Genomic DNA, 21,926 nt, shown 5'->3' with positions numbered 1-21,926 from the left:
ATTACCTTCCGAGTATTTCCAGCACTTTGTTTTTATGTCAGATTTCCAGCATCCGCAGTATTTTACTTTTGTATTAGGGGGAACATTGTCCACTAATACCTTGATTTTAAAATTTTTGTCCTCATGTTAAAATCCCTCCATGGCCTCACCGCTTCCTATCTGAACTTGGCAGCGCAAGTGCTCCTAACCGCACTGTTGAGCTCTGGAACTGGCTGTCACAATGAATGGATCATATTACACATTGCAAAGTACTTGATTACTCAGGCAGGGTCTAATTAAACATTCCAGACAAACTGCTGGGTGTGTCTTGTCCTCCAAGGGGACTAATCAGAACTTTGGTGTTACAAATAGTTACAGCCTTTTCTTTTTCCTCTGTGAGGTACCTTGGAACGTTTTTCTATGTAAAAGGTGCAATATAAATGCCCATTGCTGTTGCAACGGTTTCAGTATAAATTCCATCGCAATAATGTACCAATAAGGGGTGGAGAGATAGACTTGAAAAGCATATAATCAGTTCTGAGCCAATGACTAATCACACAAACTTTACCAGGGTTTCATACCTGGTTTAGAGAGACAAAATCTGTTCACTCCTTTCGTGAGGTTATATACACCAACATTCTCTGGGCCACCTCCATCTTGGTAAAATTCCTGAAAGGCAGACAAAAGGAAGAGCAAATATGAGGAAAGACAATTTGATGTGCTGTCTCTAATACCGCACTGTGCTACAGCTAAGGCAAAATCGCAAAATCCATCTAAGGCAATGCTTCTGAAGTGGCATTCTTATATATTTTAATCAGTTCATACATACTTTCAATGAATATTAACTATATAAGCAAGAGATTAATGAAAACATCTCACTGCTTTGCTGTATTTTTTTTTTCAAATTAATCTGTTTTAATGAGGTACAAAGGAAAAGGAGCATTTAATAACTAATAAATTAGCATTGAGATACTGTAACACAAACCAAGCCTGGCCTTAATCTTTGTATTTCTAAAATAAAAATATTCAATACTTTATTCAAGAAATTTGGATTTTGAATTTTGACACGGTCAGTTTAAAAGAGAAAGCAATACAATTCTATTGTAACACAATCACGAACAGAATGGAAGAGAATAGCCAAGAATGACCAACAACATCTCCAAGCTGCCATAATCACACTAGTGCTGAGGGTGGGTAGGACATGTTCTACAATCATGATAATCAGAAAGATGGAATTTACATGATTACAAGAAGTAACTGTGCAGAAAGCCATTATAAAAATAACAGCATTTACACTGTGAAGCGCAATGAAGAGCAGATACAAGTATTTATAATTAAGACCGTTCAATCCATTAAGTTTCTCTTACCAATGTTATTGCATGAGAGAGCGAGCATCGGAGCATATAACCTGTCTGTTTGAACTCTATGCCAGTCAAATCTTGATCCACAACTTCTAGCTCAAATGATCGGTTTTTCCAGCACCATTCTTCATGGACAATGTTCACTGCAAAAAATCCACAGCATTGGCAATCATATTCTCTTGATGGAATTAGGTGCTTATTAACACTCAAAGAAATAACTGCGCATCCAAGCACAAAATTCTTACCTTTGTATTTGCCAGGCAAGATGTCATTAAAAGTGAACAGCACGGAGTCAACACTTCCCGAGAGCTGCACGCTTTGTTTGTCACCATGACGACTCAAAGGTTGAAGAGTTACAGTGAGATCACCGCAGGAATCTTAATGAAAAACACCAAGAGACTAACTCATTAAAAAAATTACAAAAAGCATTAAAAAAATATCTTTTGTTCACATCTATTGTTAAATATCCAGTTAATCCATTAGAAAAAGCACAAAACATTTTATCTGTTCTTTAACAGACCATTAAATAAAAGAAGCAAAAATTAAACACAAATACAGACACAAAGATCCAACAGTATCAACATCTCTACAACAGAATCTGGAGTATAACTGAACTATTCACCAGACCGAGATCCCAAGGACATCTGTAAGACTCTATAAGCGTTCATTCTTCATTACTCTGCATCATGTACACTGACCAATACTTTCTGTACACTATGCCAATGTTTGTGTCAGTCGTGGCTCAGTGGGTAGCACCCTTGCCTCCAAGTCAGAAGGATGAACACAAAAATCTAGGCCGACACTCCACTGCAGTACCGAGGGAGCGCTGGACTGTCTGAGGTGCCATCTTTCGGATGAGACGTTAAACCGAGGCCCAGTCTGCTCTCTCAGGTGGACATAAAAGATCCTAGCCAACATTTATCCCTCAATCAACATCACTAAGAAAAACAGATTAACTGGTCATACTCATATTGCTGTTTGTGCGCAAATTGGCTGCCGCGTTTCCTACATTACAACAATGACTGCACTTCAAAATGTACTTCATTGGCTGTAAAATGCTTTGGGACGTTCGGTGGTCATGAAAGGCACTATATAAATTAAAGTCTTTCTTTAATACAGTACTGTATAAATGTGACACTGCATGCTGTAATTGAGAACAATTGCAATTTTTTTTAAGTGCAAAATCATGACTCACTTATTTACTCAGAAATCCTTCAAAGGAAAAACAAGTGAAATAAAACTGCATACTTAAAAAAGAAATATGCAAATGTAAGAATTCCCACTGCTTGTTGAGCTACTATTCAGTTTCACATTACTGTACCAGGCTGCCCTCGCTTAGAATCTTACTGCCATGTAGCAAAATGGTGAAATTAGAAAACTTGCAAATATTTTCTATTCCTTAGAGGATTAAGGGATCTCTATGAAACACCCTTATGTTATCGAGAGGTATAAGGCACATTAGAGAGGAACAGTTGTGATTTGGGCCATTCCTTGAAAATGTATTCTTTGGCAAACTTTTGATGTTTCTGAATCATTCCCATTTAGCCAGCAGCATTACTTTACAATATGTCTAGGAATTCACTACCTCACATGAATGCAAATTACTGTATTTTCCCCACCATAGAGCAACAAGTCACACATCTTGGTCACTTGTTCCATGAGCTCTTTATCAGGGCCTCATAAATAGAAGAGAGCCTGACTGAACAGAGACAAAAGAAGCTTGGTTAAGAGCTTTTTTTCTATGTACTTTCAAATTAAAAATTTGGGAATTCAATTTTAGCTGTTCTTTAACAGACCATTAAGTAAGAAAAGCAAAGATTAAAGCACCCGAAGTGGCCAAAAGCTGCCATTGTTAGTGACTAGGGCCTAGAAATTGGGTACAGCCCCGCTTGGGGCGTTAGAATTGGCGCAGCGCAAAGGTTATAGCCAGACGAATCTTATTGCCACCTGGCACGATATTGGGTTGCATCGCCCCTAAAGGTGATTGAGGCGCGAATTCAGGCGTTACACGGGACTCCTAAGGCGCTAAACTTCCAGCGCAACCCAATATCGGAGCGGACGGGTGCAGCGCAGGTGCTCTCAATTACCGATGACCACGAGACTTCCAGGCGCCGGCCAGCTCTTAAAGGGGTGGGTCAGTCAGCTTCAGCATCCACACTGCACCTTGCAGGCCTCAGAATCGGCGCAGGCCCTTCTCTGGCGCTAAAAACTTGGACCAGATGGAGAAGGTGAGACAGAGAGCAGAGCGTTTCACCAATGAGGCTCTGGAGCAATTGGTGGCCGCAGTGGAGCGCCGGCGAGATGTTCTCTACCCAGACAATGGCAGGAGGCCGAATCATAAGGACTACCGACGAGCTTGGAGGGATGTATGCCAGAGGGTCAACTCCAGCAGCATGGTGACCAGGAGCCCTGTCCAATGCTGAAAGAAATTCAACGACCTCACTCGGGTCGTGCGGGTGGGTGTTGTTTCTGCAAACTTCTGCATCCCTTCATTTGCACCTGACTTTATGGGTACAGGGTGGCCTGTGCCCCATTGGCCACCTGCCAGCAAGCACCCATGGCCCTTTCTGGACACACACATGCACATTTGACTCAAGGCGTCATGTAAGGGCTCTTGCACCATGGGGGGCATGAGATGATCACTCAGGGCATCATGTAAGGGCTCTTCCACCATGGGGGGCATGAGATGATCACTCAGGGCATCAGGTAACATAACTTCCCCTCCTTTCCCCTGCAGTCCAAGCTGGCGAGGATTGGCAAAGACCAGCTTCGCACCGGTGGAGGACCTCCACAAGTGGTCACTCTCACGGATCTCGAGGAGAGAGTCCACCAGATTCTTGGAGGACGTCCGCGTGGTCCTGTAACCACTGCAGCTGCCGACCCCATTGTCGACAGCGATGGTAAGGTTCTCACCTTTTACAACTGTCTCCTTCCACTTGTTCCCCCCGCCAGCATGCTTTCTCACTGTGGACCCATGTCATAGCCTTGCCACAATCTGGCATCCCTTGCTGCCAAGCTGTCCTTTTGTTAAAGCCACTCTTCCACCTCCCTGCTTTCAGATGCTGCATCACCAGCTCGGGAGCCGGGCCCTCAAGCTGCCAGTGCCTCCAAAGGCTCAATGAGAAAAGTACTGTCCAACAGAAGATCAGCAACTCTCTCCAGCAACGATCAGAATGGCCAGCCCAAATGGCTGCAGCTTTTATACTAGTGCTGTCCCCTTTAAATAGTCTCCCCCCCCCCCCCCCCCCCCCCGAGTCCGAGAAGGGCCTGGGAATGTTCCATCCAACTGTCACTAATAGCACCAGGCGGAAAGGTTGCGGGCGCCACCGAATATCCGGTCCGGGGCGCCAAAAAGGCGTTGCACACTGAAATGACGTCATGATCTGCCTGCGCCCGCGGGCGCGCGCAAAGAGTTAGCGCCGGCGCTAAAAGGATACTCAATATGGGAGGTGGCGCTATATTCACTGCGCCCGCCCAAAAATTGGGTAACGCCCCAATTCTTGGGCTCTTTAGGCGCTAATCGCTGGCGCTACCAACCGAATTTCTAGGCCTAGGTGTTACAAAGATGCTTTTAGTATATAAGCACTGTTTGGCCAAAGACGTTAAATCTAAACAAAATTCCAACTGTCCCTCCAATTCAGATTTGTTTTTTCAGCTAATGAAGATAATATCAACCAATTTCATAAGAGAACCCACCATAGAAAGTTATTCCAGTCAATCTCAGTAAGTAAACACACCAAGTTAATGAATCAGATTCACCTCACTAAAAAGTGTGACTGAACAGTTCTGAGAGCAGCATCTATGTTTACGGTAATGTTTACGGTAAAATTTAATTTTATCAGCAATGAATTTAGGAGAACAGCAATCAGCAGTCGCAAATAATCTGCATCATTTTTGAGTTTCATTGGGATCCAAAAACAAGTATGGGAAGACTCTCATTGCCACTTGCATCCTAATACATAGAGCAACAGTGATTTATGACTTTTGTTGAGTCTTTCCTAGATACTAACTGTAAAGTGGATTACCATTTCAAATTTTCATTGCTTTTGATGCAAACCTTGGGTAAGTACATTGGTATAGGTCTGTGAGAAGGAAAGGAACATGAAAGACTGGAATCTGTACCTCATTGAAAGGAACAATGACCATAGGTTTGAATACAAGAGCAAGACTGGTTTTAATTACGTGTGGAAGCTCTGATAATTAAAAAAAAACATTTTAATCGTACAAGACTTATTCAATAAACGCACTCACTCACCAAACACCCACTTACCCAAACAGAGCACTTTCCCAGACACAGATGCCATAAACTGGGTGAAGGATAGATCCATAATGGGTGCATTTATTACTGTGACAGTTTGAAACTTTGGCTTCAGTGCAAGTCCTGCTTTTGCTTCAGTTTCACTGACCATAACCTATGGAATTTAAAATCAATTAAAACAATGCAAATCTACTATGTTAAACACTGTCCACACGTGTGACTCTTCATAATCACTAAATCTTAGTGTTCCTCAAATTCCTCAGGTACTTGTGACTTGCAGCATGCAGAGGTTAAAGTGCAACATCTAATCTAAGAAAGTGGAAAACAAAGTACAAAGAGCTAAAAATAAAATGTAATTACTATTTATTCAATTAAATTTTAGTTATTTTGTCCCAGCTCTTCTGCTGGCCTGATGTGTAAAGGCACTGCCCAATATCGAAGGCAGAGGTCCCAGTTTCAATTCACAACATGTGCCGAGTTAGCTTATTGCAGCTGAGTGTTATAATTAGCCAGTGTCCCTGAACTAGGGAGGGTAAAATCAGTGAGGGTTCCTGCTCCTAACTACTACCTAATCATCCCTGCTGGAAAGTACATGCGTGTGGACAGCAGGGGAGGAGAGCATAAAGCTGCCTTGTGACACCTCCACAATCAAGTGGCTTGCCAGCATTCATTGCCTAGGCTTAGACTTGAAGAATGGCTGCTTCATCCTGGTACTGGAAAGCTTTCAACACTATACAAGTTTACCACATGTGTTTGAACAAACACGCTAATAAAGGAGACAAAACTATAAGCTTATGCAGGTTGCATGTAATCTTTAGGTCATTGTATTTAACAATGTAGCAGGCAGCTTTAAATTCAAACATAACAATTATTGCTTTTAACATCTGAAGTAAATTTTCTCATAATCTAGTCAACATATTTTTCTTTAAAGATTGGGCTGATTGGTTGTTCAAGACTCTAAATATGACTAGAATTGCAAATGAAATGAAGAACTGAATTTATGTCAATAAATAGGGTTCCTAAGTTTAGAAAGCAAAAAACGCCCCTAAAATTGAGCTGACTCTTCTCTCTCAAATAAATAAATACCTTCAGTTAAACATAGAACATACCAAATATTGCATCAACTTTACCTGAATGTTGTAGGTTTCTGCTCTGGCTTGGAAACAGAATAATCCGCGAGAATCTGTCTCTGTTGTAACTGGTGAAGCCTTATCCTTACTTTGGACAACCATGGCTAATTTATACTTGACGATCTGTTTTAACCCTTCAGGGAAACGTTTGACTGCTACTTGCCCACAGACACTAAAGCTGTGGAACAATGGAGGAACAATACAATGTTTTGTTAAAACTGGGGTTTGGAATGGGATATTGCAGAAAAGGGAAAGCCAGTTGAATACTAATGCATATGTCTTCTACATACTGCGACAGCCTCCTACCTTGTGGCCACAATATCAGCCAGTTGAGGTGTGTTAGGGGCAATCTTCACAGTAACTGGTTCAAAGAAAATGTGCTCCTTGTGTGTATTAATAGTATACGTGCCTGCTGTCATGTTTTCAAGTCTGAAAGAGCCATCAGCCTTTGTGGTTACTAAACAAAAGTGAAAAAAGCAAAAAAACAGAAAAACATGAAAGCAATGCAGGGGCTGGAACCAATAGAGTCTTTGTAAGTTTATTAGCATATTGCATGTAGATTTCTTCCCAAAATATCACTCTGCCAGCTTTACTTCACTATCTATTGCATCATGGTACAAAAATCAGTCGCACTAATCCTGGTATAGGAAATCTGCTATAAACCACCTCCCACCCCCACGGCAATTTAAACAGACAGTAGCACACACCAGACTTAGCATTATATTGGGTTTTACCACTGCAGTTGTAACAAAATACTTGGGGTAATTTCATTAGGACTCTAGGTGCAATCTGGAGTCCAGCTCACGCTAATCAAATTCAAACAACAACAACTTATATTTATATAAAGCGCCTTTAGCGTAGTAAAACGTCCCAAGGCACTTCACAGGAGTATTTTAAGACAATAAATTTGACACCGAGCCACATAAGGATAAATTAGGGCAGGTGACCAAAAGCTTGGTCAAAGTAGTAGGTTTTAAAAAGCGTCTTAAAGGAGGAAAGCGAGGTAGAGAGACGGAGCGGTTTAGGCAGGGAATTCCAGAGCTTAGGGCCTAGGCAACAGAAGGCATGGCCACCAAAGGTTGAGCGATTATAATCAGGGATGCTCAAGAGGGCAGAGTATGAGATGTAATTTAGCCCCCATTTTAAAGTCATACATTCTGTCCTTATTTTTATATTTCTGGTATAAACCCCTATATCCACATTTACAACATAGGCTGCATAGAGTAATCTAACAGTGCTGCACACAAAAACCCTATATACAGGAAACTTTGGTTTATCCGGAGGTTAACTGTCCGGAATGCTCGAGCCACCAGCAAAAATCAGGAGCCGTTTCATTAGGTTTTTTTTCTTTTCGTTGCTTTTTTTTTCAGCAGTCAGGCTCTGCAAGGTCTCGCTGAAGCTGTTGCTAAGCTACAGAGACGCTTGCAAGGTACGGCCGACTGTTTAGAAGCTGTTGCTAAGCAACAGGGTTTGTTGCCAGATACGGAGCTCAAAATCTCCATATGTTTCAACATTAGCGCTGGTTTGTCCGGCAGTTTTGATGGGACGGCAACAGCTCGGTCTCGTCGGTGCCGGATAGCACAAAGTTTCCTGTACCATATATTTGACATAAATCTCTGTCTTTCCCTTGACTATTTATAGAACTACCAATGGACTGAGAACTACTTAGAAATAGATTGACAATTTCCTGAAGTATTTAGTACTTACAGTACAGGAAACTCTCGTTTAAACGGCACCTAAATATCCGGAATTCTCTATTAACCGGCAAAATTCATACTCCGAAAACACCTCAATAACCGGAAATGTTGCCGAGTCCGAGTCTCTCACGGTGGCCGAGTTAGTCAGTGGGGGTAGTTCTCCAAACTGCCACTACTTGGCTTCTTGGCGCTGTCGGAAGTCCGAACACCTCAATAAAAGGAGCCTGACTCTTTGTTTGTTAAAAATAGCCTCGGTAGATAACCCTCTTCGTCATCCGGAATTTTTAATCAACCGGCACCATCCTGGTCCCGTCGGTGCCGGATACCAGAGAGTTTCCTGTACTATCCTCTATCTAGGCAACAAGCAGCATTCAGACAATTCATATGAAATCATTCCATGCATAAATATCTACAAAACACATGATTTTAATTTTTGGCCACGTGGATAATTCACAAGCACATCTACATATTCCATTTATACCTCAAGTGGTAGAGGGAAGTATCAGTAAGTTTATATGATCATACCATATCCTAAAGGGAACACCATTTTAAGTTTGAGAGATAGAAAATTCTTCCACATATTTAGACTTTGCCAGTGTAACAGCAATATTTTATCTATTTTCTACATCTTATACAAACACCTTAAATAGTTACATTTGAACCAAAAAAAAACACATAAATGGAACCAAAAAGTTGAATAATAATCTCTTGTATTTTCAAATATATTGGCATTTAAATGCAAAAACAGAATTACAGAATTTCTATCATACCCATGGAGGAACGCAATTGTGTATATTTGTGAATAAAGATTACAAAAATACATTTTTGTTACTGAAATTATAACAAGAATTGGGTGGCACAATGAATTAAGAATACTGTCTTTTTAGAAAACGGAGTTTGAATTCTGCCTAGTCTATAGAATGAAATTCTCAGCTGTAAGGGTATTAATAGGTTTGAGTGGTTTCAACCCGGTGCTGAGTTAGAATTTTAGAATAATACAGCACAATAGGAGGCCATTCAGCAAATCAGGTCTGCACTGGCTCTTTCGAAGAGCAATCCAGTTAGTCCCACTCCCCTGCTCTTTCCCCATATCCCTGCAATTTTTTCTCCCTCAAGTCTTTATCCAATTCCCTTTTGAAGGTTACTATTAAATCTGTATCCATTGCCCTATCACGTAGTGTATTCCAAATCCTAACCACTTGTTGCGTAAAAAAGTTTTTCCTCCTGTCGCTGCTGGTTCTTTTGCCAATCACCTTAAATCTGTGCCCCCTGGTTATCGACCCTTCAGCCATTGGAAACAGTTTCTCTTTATTCACTCTATCTACATCCTTCATGATTTTAAACACCTCTCTCAAAACTCCCTTTAGCCTTCTCTGCTCCAAGGAGAACCCCAGCTTCTCTACAGGTCTGAAGTTTTTGACCCCATAATTCAGTACTAGTCAGCATTCTCACTCACCGAGAGGACACACAGAACGATAAATTGAAATGGCACACTGTTGGAGTTGGCAGTGTTCTTCTAATATTCGTTGATAAGACACATTATTTACGTCGCATAAAAAGATCTCAACTCTGCATCTAACCCATGCTATAACTGTACAGGCAGTGCTTGCTAGCTGGGTACAAAAAATGAGAAAAATTGTACAAATAGTGACAAATTAGATTTTCTAAATCCAACAACCCTCGTTGCATCTCTAGCTGGATAGAGATAACTGTTTTCCTTGCTCTGACACACAAGTGACTTGCATAATTTTGATCTTGTTCTTTTGCAATATACTCATCATCTGCACAAATTGAAATTAAGAAGGATATCACTTGCACACATCATTAACAGTGATCAGAAATGCTCTGCTGTGGGCTCAGACTGTATTCAAGCAATACCGCTGCGTCAAGAGTTAACACAGGTAAGTAGCAAAAATAGGAATTATTTTCATTCAATTCGCTGTTGTTTAACCAAACTTTACTAACTACTGTAAATGTCAGCAGCCAAGGGGTCACATGGAATCATTAGTGTTCATCTGTAAACACTGAATTGCACAAATATTAGAACTTAAATTTTCTAGCAAGATAGCAATTTACAAAAGACTGCTCTCCAACAGCCCAATACTGCAGTTATACTACATCAATCAGTGCATTGCCAATAGTATTTTAACAGCAATACAAACAGGGAAACATAATTATACTGTTTATATGACTGTGGAGTAGGAAAGATAGAACTTTGTGCATGTGTGCTCAAAAGCTTACATGTCTAGTGAGAATTTTAGTAATTGTCCATGAGCTCATCTCATCCAGCTGTTTTCTTATAAATTAAATGGCCTTAGAGTGGACTGTTAAAAAAAATATTCTTAAGTCAAAAAGTAAACTTTACACTATCTGCAGTTAAAATGCAGCCAGTGCAAAGTAAACCAAAATCCCTTGGAGGTGATCTCAACGTGCTGATGTGTGCCAGCTTTATACTGCCCTTTTGACATTTGTGCATCAGAAACATATGGCACCAATGCCAAGCACAGCACTGTGTACACAAGTGAAATTTAGAACCTGAGAAAATTACGTTGAAGTTGTATTTGCACAAAATATTACTGAGATTAATAAGCAGAAAAAACTTATGTTGCTATGATCAATGAGCTTCAGTAATACATGCTGTACTTTGGCCTTTATTTTTCCAATAGACTTTGAGGATCAACAGGCCAGGAATTGGGAATTCTAGAGGGGGCAGAAAATATTCTTCTTTATGTGTAATATTTCCAACAGCAGTTCATTTGTACATCACAATCTTGTTATAAAACAGCACTGTCAGCCAATCTTCCCTCTAAAGTTTTCTTGTGTGCGCAGTACCTTTAAATTTGCTGCACGGTATCTTCACGATAGCTGCGCGTCCCCGCATGTGCGCAGCTTAGAGGGAACATTGCTGTCAGCACAAAAACTACAACGCTTCACCACCTTGTATATACCTTTGATCTGGTTGCTTAGGGTAACAGTAGCATAATGAACTCCTTGTCCGTTAGGCCCATCCAGAACCCGGCCAGTGACAGAGAATCCCATCACTCGAAAGACAGGCTGCAACAAACAACTTTTGTTATGGAAAAGTATACAAACAAAGCTGATGTTTTAATGATGCAAAGTTCTAAAGACAAACTGTAATTCATAAATTGACCTTTGAGGTTCATTAAAAATAATCATTTATTTAGCCCATTAAAATTTTTATGTTAACATTTTCAAAAATCTTGCCATTGTTAATAAAAAAATAAATATAAGGCAGAACTTTGGCAATTTTTTTTTTTAAAGACTTGTAGAAATTTCAACGCGCAAACTAAGCCATTTAACACAGTAGGTGGAGGTACATTGTGGAAAGGGTAAATAGGGCAGTGGGGAATGATTTAAACTAGAAAGGGTATGGGAGGGGAAAATCCACGCTGTGGGGAGAATTTTAACCTAAAAAAAGGTGGGTTGGGGGCATGTGGGTATTTAAAGTGTTAAAAAACTGAATCCTAACCTGAACACGCCCACTTCCGGTTTTAACGGAGGTGAGGCGCCAATCCGCTGCCAGGAAGTGGGTCGTTTATTTAAATATTATAATGAGGCTGGACGCTTTAACCTCCATTTTGTATTTAACTTTAGCTGGTCGGGTTTTGCTCGCCTTGTGAAACCCGCCAGCTAATGCAATGAGAGGACTGCTGGATCCAGGAGGCCTGGATCCAGGGTCCCTACCTCGGCCATTCAGGACTGAGATGAGAAGAAATTTCTTCACACAGAGGGTGGTGAATCTTTGGAATTCTCTAACCCAGAGGGCTGTGGAGGCTCAGTCATCGGGTATATTCAAAACAGAAGTCGATAGATTTCTGACTAGTAAGGGCATCAAGGGATATGGCGATAGGGCCGGACTTGAGGCAGAAGATCAGCCATGATCTCACTGAATGGCGGAGCAGGCTCAAAGGGCCGAATGGCCTACTCCTGCTACTATTTCTTATGTTCTTAACCCACCCACCGCAATTGGAGACCCCCAGGCCTCCGATCCCCCGGCGAGGCCCCCCCACCCCACGCTCCTCCCGGCCCCTGATCCCTTCAGATATTTCCCCCACCCCACCGTTCCTCTTCGGACCCTGCCGCCCCCCCCACCCTTCCCCCAGCACTCGATCTACTTCCCGCAACCCCCTCCCCTCCCGATCTTCTTGCCAACCCCTCCCCCACCACCACACCCAATCATCTTGCCGACCCCATTGTATGGCCTCACACTTAGATTAGCATGAGATATCTACACCTGATCATGCAAAATATTAATTATTGATTACACAGCAGCAAAGGAACACAGCGCCATCTGCTGATTTATAGGTTTCTTAGTTATTCAAACAAACCGAATACATGACAATTTTAGAGTACTGTACCTCAATCCTTAAACTGTTGTGTGCCACAGAAAATGCTAGTCTTGATGGGGCAACATCAAATGTAATTCTTTCTCCTCTGTAGAATGGTACCTATAATTTAAACAGTATGTTACATTTACAGAATCCAAAGGAACACTAGTCTTCCAAATTTGGCAAACAAAAATCTATCTGCATATCAGAAAAAGCATTTGCAAAATCTGAAAAGATTTGCAGTCTTTCCACCAAGATTTACAGGCTAACACTGAACAGACTCTCCAGTACTTTTGTTTACCTTAAATCCAAATACTTAAGAAAATGCAAGCTGTCTCCATTTCACTAATTTGTAAGAATACTGTAAAGGATTCAGAAACAAATATGGAGTGATCTCATCTGATCACAAGTGATTTAGATTACAGCTGTTGGTGACACCTAGGCTGGAATTTTCACCTTTGCATCGGTTTGGGAGCGTGCGGGTGGCATAGCGGGTCTGGAACGTGATGTTCTGAGCAACGCACTGCTCGGAGTGACTTTCACTTAATGGCCCCAATTGAAAGAATCATGCTCATTTCCCGGCCCTATTAAATGGAGCGGGTCTGAGGACGTCATCAATGACTCGTTTCCAGCGCCCATATTTAAAGCAGCCTTGCGCTGAACTCACTTGAATGTTGCCAGAGGACGGAGGAAGGCATCAAGTAAAGGCCACAGTACAGCTAAAACTTTGGGTGGATGGATAGCAAAAGGCAGAGGGCTGCACCACAGTTCCCCGATTCTTCACTGCATATGCTTGTCGAGGCTGTCAGAGCACGCAGGGAGGTCTTCGTCTCTGCTAACAGGCAAAGGAGACCTACACAAGCAACAAAAAGAGCCTGGCTGGATATAGCTGAGATGGCCAGCAGCAGGGATGTGGTCAGGTGGACCTGGATACAGTGCAGGAAGCACTTCAATGATCTCATGAGGTCAGGAAAGGTGAGTACAATGCCACACTCACCCTCATCCTGAAGTGCCTGTCAACACATCCCCATCACTCTGCCTACTCCTGCACATCATTCCTCACACCAACATACCTTACACATCCACCCATCCCTCTCTCTCTATGTACATACTCACATCTCCATCTGGCTAACCACCCCTCACACTCACCCTCATCCTAATGCAACCAGAGCAAATGACACCACAGAAGGCAGCCATTTGGCATTGGCATCCCACTCCCTCATAGTCACCCTCTACAGATATGACCCATCCATTCCTTATACACATTCCATCACTTATCTGAGGAAGGATGTTCTTGCCATGGAGGGAGTGCAGCGAAGATTCACCAGACTGATACCTGGGATGGCAGGAATGACGTATGAAGGGTCGATTAGGCTTATATTCGCTAGAGTTTAGAAGAATGAGAGGGAATCTCATTGAAACTTATAAAATTCTAACAGGACTAGACAGACTAGATGCAGGAAGGATGTTCCCGATGGCGGGGGAGTCCAGAACCAGGGTTCACAGTCTAAGGATAAGGGGTAAGCCATTTAGGACTGAAATGAGGAGGAATTTCTTCACCCAGAGAGTGGTGAACCTGTGGAATTCTCTACCACAGAAGGCAGTTGAGGCCAAATTATTAAATATATTCAAGAAGGAGTTAGATATATTTCTTAAGGCTAAAGGGATCAAGGGATATGGGGAGAACGCAGGGACAGGGTACTGAATTTGGATGATCAGCCATGATCTCATTAAATGGCAGAACAGGCTCGAGGGGCCGAATGGCCTACTCCTGCTCCTATCTTCTATGTTTCTATGTCTCACGCAAACTTCTTTCCCTCCTTGCAGGAGAAGAGAGCCCACAACAACAGAAAGAGGGAGAGAACCTGTGGTGGGCCTCCAGTGATTGCACACCTCACAGCAGCAGAGGCAGCGGCTCTGGAAATTTCGGGAGCTCGAGAGACGCTGGGAGAAGGAGAGAGGGGGACATCCCAGCAACCTGGTGACAGAATCACATCTCATAAAGCCACATGGCATACAACAGTCACCCATATGATGACATGTCAGCAGCCAGTGAAATGTCATCATGTGCATAATGGTAACGTTACCCATTCTTATTAGAACACTTCTAATTCCTCGCTTTACTCTCTCCCACAGGTCCATCAACTGGCCCCCCCCCCCACCCCACTGTCCAGCCGGAGGAGGAAAATTATTCCTCAGATGAACCTACAGCCTCTTAAGCAGACCCAAGCGCAGCCAGCACCAGCGCAGATACTCACACTTTGGTGGGTCCTTTGCGCCAAAGAGTAGAATTGTCACCTGGTGTCTCACAATTCACAAGTGAGCAAGAGCAGGTGTTGTTGACAGGGACAGCAGTGGAGACTCCTGGCCAGAGGGTGCAGGACGCTCCAACCTCTGCTGAGCTACATGCAGATGCTGAGCCTCGGGGGGCCATCCAGAAAGAGGGTGATCTTGGAGGGGCAGCAACAATTGTATGAGGCTCTGACACCTTTTGCAGTCGCGATGTCTGCAAATGTTCAGAGAATGGAGGAATCCATCTCCAACATGAGCATCACCATGTCGCAGGCGATGGTGACGATGTGCTGTTCCATGGAAAGGATGGCCACCTGCATGGAGTAGCAAATGCGCCAGTCACATGAGCATTTGCTAGCTGTGGACAACAGATGGCAGGCGCTCATAGACCTCCTCTCAAGAAGGGATGTAAACGTAGACTTGGGCCTTTATCACCCCACTGCTGTGCAGTAAGGTGCTCGTCAGCTCCTTGCTAGCAGGGAAGTGCAGGCGGCCCATGAGAATGATGGTGGTGAGAGGGGACATGGAGGTGGTGGCACCTCTCAAAGCGCTCCCACTTCTCCCCCGTTGCCTCCCCCTCAGTCAGAGCCCCACATGCTTCCTCAGATTCCGGTGGCCGAGTCTGCCCCTGCACAGTCGCAGGAGGAGCAGACTTTGGCGGGGCCATCACAGACTCCAAAACCCAGAGGACGTCCGCCAAAAGTGTCTACGCAGTCACAGCAGGGAAATGAGCAGCCTGCAACTACCTCTGCTGAGGTTGCACCTCATCGAAGCAATCACAAACAAAAAAATGACACAAAGTAGATGCACAAGGGTATGCACATGGGTGGACCAAAAAATGTTAGTGCGAAGTTTCAGTTGTTTTAATAACACACACGCTTTTCTTTGCACCACTTTTGGGTCTTGTCCATTTTTGTCTCAAACTTTGGAAGTGACTTTGTCACTTGGAGTGAATGTTGACATTATTTAACCTCGAGCGTTGGGACTTTGGCTGAGGGGACTGGATTGGTCATTGGAAGGATGCTTTATGGCGCTGTTGGGGGGGGGGGGGGGGGGCGGGGGGGACTTCGTACAGCATGTGGATGGCATGTGGTTACATTGGAGCAAGTTACGTAATTCGGGCCATCATGAGGCCATCCCAGGCAGCAATGTGCGCCGCTACTGGTGGCAACTGCATCTCAGCTTCCTCCTCCTCCTCCTCCTCCTCTGAAGAGGCCATGTGCTGTGCTGTGTGCCATGTTCCTCCTGCAGCTCCAATCCTCGCTGCTGCGCTGTGTTGTGAAGAGCGCAGGAGACGACGATAATTCTGGGACCCTGGCTGGTGCGTATTGAAGGGTTCGTCCAGACCTGTCAAGACATCTGAAGTGCATCTTCAGCATGTCGATTGCTTGTTCTATGACACACCTGGTGGCGATGTGGCTCTCATTATAACGCCCCTCGGCCTCAGTACTTGGCCTCCTCAGGGATGTCATGAGCCGCGTCTTCAATGGATAAGCCCTTGTTTCCAAGCAGCCAGTCGGTAAGTCTGTTTGGAGGTGCGACGAGCTGAAGGAGAGTGGATTGGCACAGCACCCAAGAGCTATGACAGCTGCCAGGGAATCTGGCGCACACATGCATGATGATCTTTTTATGGTTGCAGATGAGCTGCACATTGAGGTGATGATAGGGTGCATTCATGGCCACGTGTGCAGTCGATGGCGCCCTGTACCTTGGGGAAGTCAGCCAGAGCCGCAAAGCCGCGCGCCCGCTCAGTAACACTGGCTTCATCAGTGGCAAAGTTCACATAATTGGCTGACTTGTGAAACATGGCATCGGTCACCTGGATGATGCACCTGTGGGCGGCCGACTGCGAGATGCCGCAAATAGCTGCTGCAGGTCCCTGGAAGGAGCCTGTGGTTGACCCCCCTCTCTGCTGTGGAGCACCAGATCGTTGAGGAGAAGGCTGCTGTTGTGTTTTCTGCTGCTGCTGCTGCTGTTGGTGGTGGGGCTTATCTTGGTCCGATTCTGAGAACGAAGGTGAGACAGTATAAGCGGCACCCATGCTGATGTAGTAGATGCAGGTAAAGAGATGAGTGGGCCAATCCCTCAATGTTGTGATAGTGAGTAGCAATGTAGTGAGAGTGGCTTCCTAGGTTTCAGAAATGACCTGCAAACTGCGGACACCTAAATCTGTGGACAAAATGGAGTCAGCAAGAGCCTTTCCATGAGGCAAGTAATGAGGTGTAATGTTGCAGTATTTGTGCGCTTTTCCCAGCTGTCAATGAATGAACGCGTCAATGGCCACTGAACTTCCGACTCCCCTTCACAGGCGAGACATCTGACCTCTGTGAATCCCGGGCTCATGAAGTTAAACTCAGAAACAGCCGTTAAAATCATTGTTACGGGTCTGTAAACAAGCACTTAATGATTTCAATGAGGTCGCCCGCCTCTGCAGATCAGGTCCGTGTTGCGCCTTCAAAGCTGCCCGAGTTAAATGCTCGAGGCGGTGGAATGACGGTAGCTTCCCAATTTCTGGGATTTTTACTGCCGACCCACCCCCAAACCCACACGCACGGCAACGGAAAAATTCCAGCCCTAGTCTTCAAAAAGTAACAGCAAACCATTGTCATTCCCCAAAGGTTAATATTCTTTACTCGTGTTATTTGCATCGCCCAGTCCTCCGTGCACCTTATTTCTCCTCTCTACCGTTCATCCTGGTGCCTATCCCCTTGCCAAATTAGTTTAAACCCTCCCCCCACAGTACTAGTTAACCTTGCCACAAGCACATTGGTCTCAACTCTGTTGAGGGGCAACCCGTCCACCTTGAATAGGTCCCAGGAATCTGAAGCCCTCCCTCCTGCACCATTTCCCTAGCCATGCAATAACCTGTTTTATCCTGCTATTCCTATACTCACTAGCACGTGGCAGTGGGAATAATCCAGAAATTACTCCTGCTTTTTAAACTTCCTAGCTCCTTGAGTGCAGAGCCTCAATCCTTTTCCTTCCTAGGTCATTCGTTCCCACATGGACCACGACTTCTGGCTGTTCCCCTTCCCTCCCTCCCTCCCCCCAACCTGGCAAAACATTTTGCACCCTCTCAGTGATGTCCTTTATCCTGGCACCAGAGAAGCAACACATCATACGGGACTCACATCAGCAGTTGCAGAAACGCCTGTCCATTCCCCTGACTATCGGATCCTCTATGACCATTGCATTTCTACTTTTCTGTGCCCCCGTTATGTCATTTGCCCCACTGTGGCTAGATGTGCTCCAGACTGCACTCCCCAAGGTGCTGTCACCCTCACTGGTATTCAGCACTGAAAACTAGTTTGAGAGTGCCACACATCCACACTCCCAGAGGATTCCTGCACTGCCTGCCCCTTCCTACCGTGCCAGATGGCCACCCACTTACTACTCTCCTGAAGTCTCTGTGGCTGTGGGCTGACCACCTCCTGGAATGTGTGCTCCAGGAAATTCTCAGCCTCCCGTATGCCCTACAGTGACTCCAGTCACTCCTCAAGCTCGAGTTCGAGCAGCTGGAGGGACTTCCTGCACACGTGGTTATCCGGGACACATGAAGCGGCCTGGAGTTTCCAACATGGCACAGGAACTGCGGGCAATGAGTCTCAGCTGTTCCATCATTTTGCGAAAAAGTTTATCTACTTACTAGATATATATTTATATATATAAAACATAAGAGATATCTATATGTGTGTGTGTTTTTAGCTTCGTATCCCCTTACTCCTATGTATTATTTGATTATTTATGTATACCAGATTTTTATTTAATGCAATTCGGATCCCTTTAATGTTTGCATCCTCTCCTTAATTAATTTTATCCCTTTAGATCTAATTAATTATTGATTATTTATATATGTTGCCCCTTGGTTTAAAGCACTTCGCACCTCCTTCCCCCTCTGCACCGAATTCCCACTCTCACCAAATTCCAGTTGCCACTCTGTATAACAAGCCACTCCGTTTAGCAGATACTCCCAGCTCTGTACGTTTGGCAAATTCCCTCAGATATATTCTACTTAACTCTGCTTCACTGCATAACTTCAACACATAACCAAGCGGTCCTGCCAATACAGATTTTCACTGTCTGAACAGCCTGGGAGAGTCCCAGTAGTCATTAAATTATAGGATTTTTTGCACATTTCTTCAATAGCTGCTATGCAGATTTTAATAGAAACATAGAAGATAGAAGCAGGAGTAGGCCATTCGGCCCCTCAAGCCTGCTCCGCCATTCAATGAGATCATGGCTGATCATCCAAATTCAGTACCCTGTCCCTGCCTTCTCCCCATATCCCTTTAGCCTCAAGAAATATATCCAACTCTTTCTTGAATATATTTCATGAACTGGCCTCCACCGCCCTCTGTGGCAGAGAATTCCACAGGTTCACCACTCTCTGGGTGAAGAAATTCCGCCTCATTTCAGTCCTAAATGTCCTACCCCTTATCCTTAGACTATGACCCCTGGTTCTGGACTCCCCGACCATCGGGAACATCCTTCCAGCATCTAGTCTGTCCAGGCCTGACAGAATTTTATAGGTTTTGATGAGATCCCTTCTCAATCTTCTAAACTCCAATGAGTATAAGCCCAATCGACACAATCTCTCCTCATACATCATTCCTGCCATCCCAGGTATCAGCTTGGTGAATCTTCGCTGCACTCCTTCCATGGCAAGAACGTCCTTCCTCAGATAAGGCGACTAAAACTGCACACAATACTCAAGCTGCGGTCTCACCAAGGCCCTGTACAACTGTAGCAAGACATCCTTGTTCCTGTACTCGAACCCTCTTGCTACGAAGGCCAACATTCCATTTGCCTTCTTAACCGCCTGCTGCACCTGCATGCTTACCTTCAGCAACTGGTGCACAAGAACACCCAGGTCTCTTTGCACTTCCCCTTCTCCCAATCTATTGCCATTCAAATAATAATCTGCCTTCCCGTTTTTGCCACCAAAGTGGATAACCTCACATTTATCCACATTATAGTGCATTTGCCATGTTTCTGCCCAATCACCTAACCTGTCCAAATCGTACTGGAGTTTCATGACATCCTCCTCACAGCATACCCTCCCACCCAACTTTGTGTCGTCTGCAAATTTGGAGATATTACATCCAATTCCCTCGTCCAGATCATTAATATATATTGTGAACAGCTGGGGTCCTAGGACCGATCCTTGCGGTACCCCACTAGTCACTGCCTGCCACTCGGAAAACGACCCGTTTATTCCAACTCTGCTTTCTGTCTGCCAACCAGTTCTCTATCCAAGTCAATACCTTGCCCCCAATCCCATGTGCCTTAATTTTGCATGCTAATCTCTTATGCGGGACCTTATCAAAAGCCTTCTGAAAGTCCAAATACACCACATCCACTGGTTCTCCCTTATCTATTTTACCAGTTACATCCTCAAAAAATTCCAGTAGATTAGTCAAGCATGATTTACCTTTTGTAAATCCATGTTGACTTTGTCCGATCCTGTCACTGCTTTCCAAGTGCTCTGCTATTACATCTTTTATAATGGACTCTAGCATTTTCCCCACTACCGATGTCAGGCTTACCAGTCTATAATTCCCCGCTTTTTCTCTGCCACCTTTTTTGAATAGTGGGGTAACATTAGCTACCCTCCAATCCATGGGTACTGTTCCAGAGTCTATTGTGTTCTGGAAGATGACCAGCAATGCATCTACTATTTCTAGGGCCACTTCCTTAAGTACCCTGGGATGTAGATTATCAGGCCCTGGGGATTTATCGGCCTTCAGTCCCATCAATTTTCCTAACACCATTTCCCTAAAAATACTGATTTCTTTCAGTTCCACCCTTTCATCAGACCCTATGTTCCCCGGTATTTCTGGGAGGTTATTTGTGTCCTCCTTTGTGAAGACAGAACCAAAATATGTATTTAGTTGGTCAGCCATTTCTTTGTTCCCCATTATAAATTCCCCCGATTCTGACTGCAAGGGACCTACGCTTGACTTCACCAATCTTTTTCTCTTCACATATCTATAAAAGCTTTTATAGTCAGTTTTTATGTTCCCTGCAAGCTTACTCTCATATTCTATTTTCCCTTTCTTAATTAATCCCTTTGTCCTCCTTTGTTGAATCCTAAACTGCTCCCAATCCTCAGGATTATTGCTTTTTCTGGCCAATTTGTATGTCCTCTCCTTGGATCTTATGCTATCCCTAATTTCCCTTGTTAGCCACGGTTGAGTCACTTTTGTTTTATTTTTATGCCAAACTGGGATGAACAACTTCTGTAGTTCATCCATTCGGTCTCTGAATGTTTGCTATTGCCTATCCACCGTCAACCCTTTGAGTGCCATTCCCCAATCAATCCTACCCAACTCGCTCCTCAGACCATCATAGTTTCCTTTATTTAAATTGAGGACCCTAGTTTCTGAGTCAACTTACTTCATTCTCCATCTTAATGAAGAATTCGATCATATTATGATCGCTCCAACCAAGGGGCCTCGTACAACAAGATTGTTAATTAATCCTTTCTCGTTACATAATACCCAGTCTAAGATGGCCTGATCTCTGGTTGGTTCCTCAACATATTGGTCCAGGAAACCATCCCTTAAACACTCCAGGAATTCCTCCTCCACAGTATTGTTACTAATTTGGTTAGCCCAATCTATATGTAGATTAAAGTCACCCATGATGACTGCTGTGCCCTTATTGCACGCTTCTTTAATTTCCCTTTTAATGCCATCCCCAACCTCCGCCTTACTGTTTGGAGGTCTATATACCACTCCCACTAATGTTTTTTTCCCCTTAGTATTTCTCAATTCTACCCATACAGATTCCACATCATCAGAGCTAATATCCTTCATTACAATTGTGTTAATCCCTTCTTTAACCAGTAATGCTACCCC

The 21,926-nt window shown here is 43.9% G+C and overlaps 1 protein-coding gene across 2 annotated transcripts in view; it reads right to left on the bottom strand.

Moving 5' to 3' along the window:
• Positions 1–21,926, bottom strand: part of nomo (nodal modulator) — a 76,864-nt gene that overhangs the window by 32,736 nt on the left and 22,202 nt on the right. For both annotated transcript variants that reach the window (XM_086000807.1, XM_086000806.1), the window contains exons 9-16: positions 12,805–12,894; positions 11,374–11,479; positions 7,035–7,185; positions 6,729–6,906; positions 5,611–5,752; positions 1,586–1,717; positions 1,347–1,483; positions 561–648 (exon numbers count right to left, since the gene is read on the bottom strand). In XM_086000807.1, the coding sequence (XP_085856933.1) occupies positions 561–648; positions 1,347–1,483; positions 1,586–1,717; positions 5,611–5,752; positions 6,729–6,906; positions 7,035–7,185; positions 11,374–11,479; positions 12,805–12,894 (1,024 nt within the window). The remainder of the gene's footprint in view (positions 1–560; positions 649–1,346; positions 1,484–1,585; positions 1,718–5,610; positions 5,753–6,728; positions 6,907–7,034; positions 7,186–11,373; positions 11,480–12,804; positions 12,895–21,926) is intronic.

Source organism: Somniosus microcephalus, chromosome 11 (genome assembly GCF_052327205.1).
Source record: "Somniosus microcephalus isolate GS21.2 chromosome 11, FLI_Smic_1.0, whole genome shotgun sequence".
NCBI lineage: Eukaryota > Metazoa > Chordata > Chondrichthyes > Squaliformes > Somniosidae > Somniosus > Somniosus microcephalus.
This window is presented reverse-complemented; position numbering and strand designations above follow the sequence as displayed.